The 4,062-nt window shown below is 42.7% G+C and overlaps 1 protein-coding gene across 1 annotated transcript in view; it reads left to right on the forward strand.

Annotated features, from left to right (window-relative positions):
• The first annotated feature begins 256 nt into the window (after window positions 1-256).
• The window catches only part of PSMC6 (proteasome 26S subunit, ATPase 6), a 32,823-nt gene continuing 29,017 nt past the window's right edge, over window positions 257-4,062 (forward strand). The window contains 2 exon segments of the mRNA XM_006773791.2: window positions 257-347; window positions 3,476-3,607. Of these exon segments, the coding sequence (XP_006773854.2) occupies window positions 257-347; window positions 3,476-3,607 (223 nt within the window).

Consider the following 4,062-nt stretch of genomic DNA (forward strand, 5'->3'; position numbering starts at 1 on the left):
TGCGGGAGTGAATGAATGAAGGACCACAGTGCACTGACTGTCGCTCTCGCTGCAGATGAGCACTGCACTGCCTAATTATACTTATGTACCACCATGTCACCTATGGTGCCCCCGACCACATCCGCTCAAGCGGCAGGCGTGCACTCACAGAGCGAGGAAAGCAAGCTGCACAGATAACAACCCTTTGCATCCATCATTCTACTGATCCACATCCTAATTACAAAGGAAGCTATAAGAAGCCCCAAGCCAGAAAGGAATGCAAGAAGCATCCCGGGCAAAGGTGGCATATAGCCCAGAGACCTCAAACGGCGAGGAGGCGGAGTATGATACCTGCCAGATTTTAAATGGTAGATTTTTAAATCTTCTTACCTTAGAAATTGAGTAGGAGGTTTCCCCAACTACAACAAGAGGTTGCAGGGCAGCTAAGGAGATAGAACGGGGATCACTAGATAGAGAGAGCTCAGCAAAGACGAGACAGGAAGGAATTGGGGATCTAAGTCATCTAGCCATTTGGATAAGCCTGCCAACAGGTAGCCGAACCTGAAACCTGGCAGGAGTCTGGCAGGAATAACACCACGCCCAGTTCTAGCAACTAGAGAACCAGTCATGTTACCAAAGTAGAGTCCCAGAAAAGACTAAGGTAGAAATCCAGTCAATAGACCCAGGGTTGAATCTTGGAAACAAAGCAAAGTCCTATTACCTAAAGTAAAACCAAAAGACGGGTGCGGACAGATAACAAGAATGACGTGATGGTGTACTCAGAATGTACTAAACCTGCTTAAATAACTACTACTCCTGTTTCCAAAAGTGAAACAGAAATCTGGCCATGCCACAGAAATCTGAATTTTTTTAAAAATGTACACATGTACACACACACCACCACCACCACCACCACCACAAAAAATGTACACATGTATACACACACACCACCACCACCACCACCATATGACTGATGCATGCTAAAATGTGAAACTTACTGCTCGAGGCTTCAGGTGATATTCAGCCATGGGTAGGGGTCCAAATTAATAAGTGGCAATGAAAAGGCCGTTGTTGAGCAATGGTAGATTTGAGAACCAATGTGGCCTGATATAACATCACCCAGTTTAAAGTCATAGTTTCTTAAGAATTGGAAAACCTTGGAAACCTCCCAAGCAACACAGCAGTCCCCTCCTACACTCCTTCCAGGAGGAGGCAGGGTATAACAAAGGTGAGCACACAGGCTCTGAGCCAGGGTCGAATCCCATCTCTACTACTTATCTGCTGTTTCCTTACCTGCATTTTTTAACCTCTCTAGACCTCAGTTTCCTATCTGAATACAAAATAGAAAAAATAACAGTTCCTCTCTCAAAGTGCTGATATCAAAATAAAATGACATTCGGGGGAAATCAAGAAAATCTGAATAAAATATGGACTTTAGTAATAATATATTAACATTGGTTCATTAATTATAATATATGTAACATACTAATGTAAGATGTTAATCAAAGAGGAAATTAGATGTGGAGTATATGGAAACTCTGTACTATCTTCATGATTTTTCTGCAAATCTACAAGTATTATAAAATTAAAAATTTAGCCTGGCTGCTGTGGCTCAGTGGTTGAGTGTTCACCCATGAACCAGGAGATCACGGTTCGATTCCCTGGTTGGGGCACATGCCTGTGTTGCAGGCTGGAAGGGGACATGCAGGAAGCAACCAGTCTATGTTTCTCTCTCTCCCCCTCTCCCTTTCTCTCTCTCTAAAATCAATAAAAACATAAGATAAAATAAAATGACAAAGTAAAATGTTAATCACTATTATTACCTTACCACTGTTAAAATACTTCCAGTGAAAGGGATCTTATTATTCCCCAAAGCAACCTACAACAAGTTTTTAATGGGAGGCAGAGGCCAAGTTTTCAAGAAATTTTAAAGTAAAATTTTCCAAAAACCTTACATCTGTAGCCCCAATAGAACGTAGAACTAGATAACCAAAAGTCAGCCATGGAAGGAGCCTCAATTGCTTTCTCCATTGATTCTGACTGGTTTGAACCGAATACCAAAATACTGTATAAAAGGCAAAAGAAAATAAGTAACACTGGCCTGCTTGTTCACTGTTCTCTGGTTAGAGGTAAACTTCCGTTTTCAATGAAAGACAAAACAAAAATACTTTCCAAATAATTTCCTTGTGTACCACCAACTTCTAGTCCTACTGCAGACATCATTTTTTTCCTAAAGCACTGTAAGAATCGATTCCTCAAACACATATAAATCTGAAATACTTTGTAAAAGTGCTCAAAGTACACTTTATTTGGCAAATAGCTTTAGTTGTATTAATTTTATTGTTTTGTGACCATAAAAAAGAACATAAGTATTCATTTGTTGATAGAGTAGATTGGAACAACTCTTTTTTTTTTAGCTCTTTTTTATTTTTATTTTTTTATAGATTTGAGTGGGAGGGGTTGGGGGGAGGGAAAAAGCATCGTCCTGATGTGCCAAGGTTGTGGATATGACCCCCTGGTCAGGGCACATACAAGAATTAACCAATGAATGCATACGTGGAACAACAAATCTCTCTCTCTCTTTCTCAAATCGATCAATCAATAAATGTTAAAATGTAAAAGCTCCCCTATTTTAGATATGTGAAAAGGTTAGGGGGGAGGATTGAAAGATGAAAAGCTCAACATGAAATTTTACTCCATTATCCAATTTCTAGAACGCAGTAGAAAATGTTATATTGGTCATCTTCTTTCAACACCAAAAGCCTTATTTCTACATTACTTATTTTTAAAATATATTTTATTGATTTTTTAGAGAGGAAGGTAGAGGAATAGAGAGTTAGAAACATCCATCAGCTGCCTCCTGCACACCCCCTACTGGGGATGTGCCCACAACCAAGATACACGCCCTTGATGGAAGTCGAACCCGGGACCCTTCAATCCGCAGGCCGATGCTCTATCCACTGAGCCAAACCGGCTAGGGCTACATTACTTATTTTTAAATGTTTAAACTTTGTGTTACATGATTTCTGTCATCAGAAGAAAAATGACCCTTTTCCTATTGAAATACTGTGTGCTGTTCACAATCACTGAAGGTAAAGGAGCCTTTCAATCTCTTAGTTGTAAAGCAGCAACTTCTTTGTAACTTATCTTGCAGGGTGCCAGATAACACCTAACACCCAAATCCCTAAGCAAAACAAAACAAAATCCGTGGGTGTAAGGCAGTGAAAGAGATCTCTCCTCCTCTCCTGATACTTAGTGTTCCCATCCTCTGTGAAATCGTACCACTGCCTTTACAAACATCAAATGTTGTTTCTGACAATAAATGAATAGTAAAACCCACTTAAAAGGAACAATTTGGATGCCTACCTCAATTTCGTAATTTTCATCCACAGGAGCCAACTAAACGGTGACTTTAAGAATGACATTAAAATACCAGAACGTGGCGGTCCAGAAACCTGGAAAGTTCTTTGAATTTTTTGCTTATCCCTAACACAAGGAAATGATCATAATGTACTTGATATCAAATTTGTTATCAGCCCAATTCGGACCGGTTGTATGGGTATCACGGTAAGAGAACCTCATGATATTAAGGAAAATGAAAAACCACACAGGGGCGAGGAGCCAGGAGGTGCCGCGACCCCAAAGACACCAGGCACTGGGCTCAGACGCAGAAAAGCCACAGGAAGCCATTCCCCGCCTGACAACGAGGTTTGACAGCAGCACCACACCACACCCCGCCCCTGGCAAGAGCCCGGCTCGGCCCGAAAGGCTGGCGAAGGCACCCAGCACGGGCACAGCGTACGCAGTTCCAGGTCAAGTTAGAAGTTAGAAAGACCCAGCTCCCGTGGAAAGAGAAAATACTGAGTGCGCCTGCACACTGTGCGCACCCTCTCTGCATTAGGAAAGCCCGACAAAGATGCATAAATCAACGCGGTGGAAACATACGGCACCCACCCACCCCCTCGCCCCACGCCTGATCCCGAGCGCGGGAGAGCGCGCCGAGGTCCAGGCGGCGGTGGGAGAGCCGCCCCCATCCACCCAGCCAGCTGCAGAGGGCTCAGCCCAGGCCGGGGAGCAGGGGCA

The sequence above is a fragment of the Myotis davidii genome, unplaced genomic scaffold (assembly GCF_000327345.1).
Source record: "Myotis davidii unplaced genomic scaffold, ASM32734v1 scaffold847, whole genome shotgun sequence".
NCBI lineage: Eukaryota > Metazoa > Chordata > Mammalia > Chiroptera > Vespertilionidae > Myotis > Myotis davidii.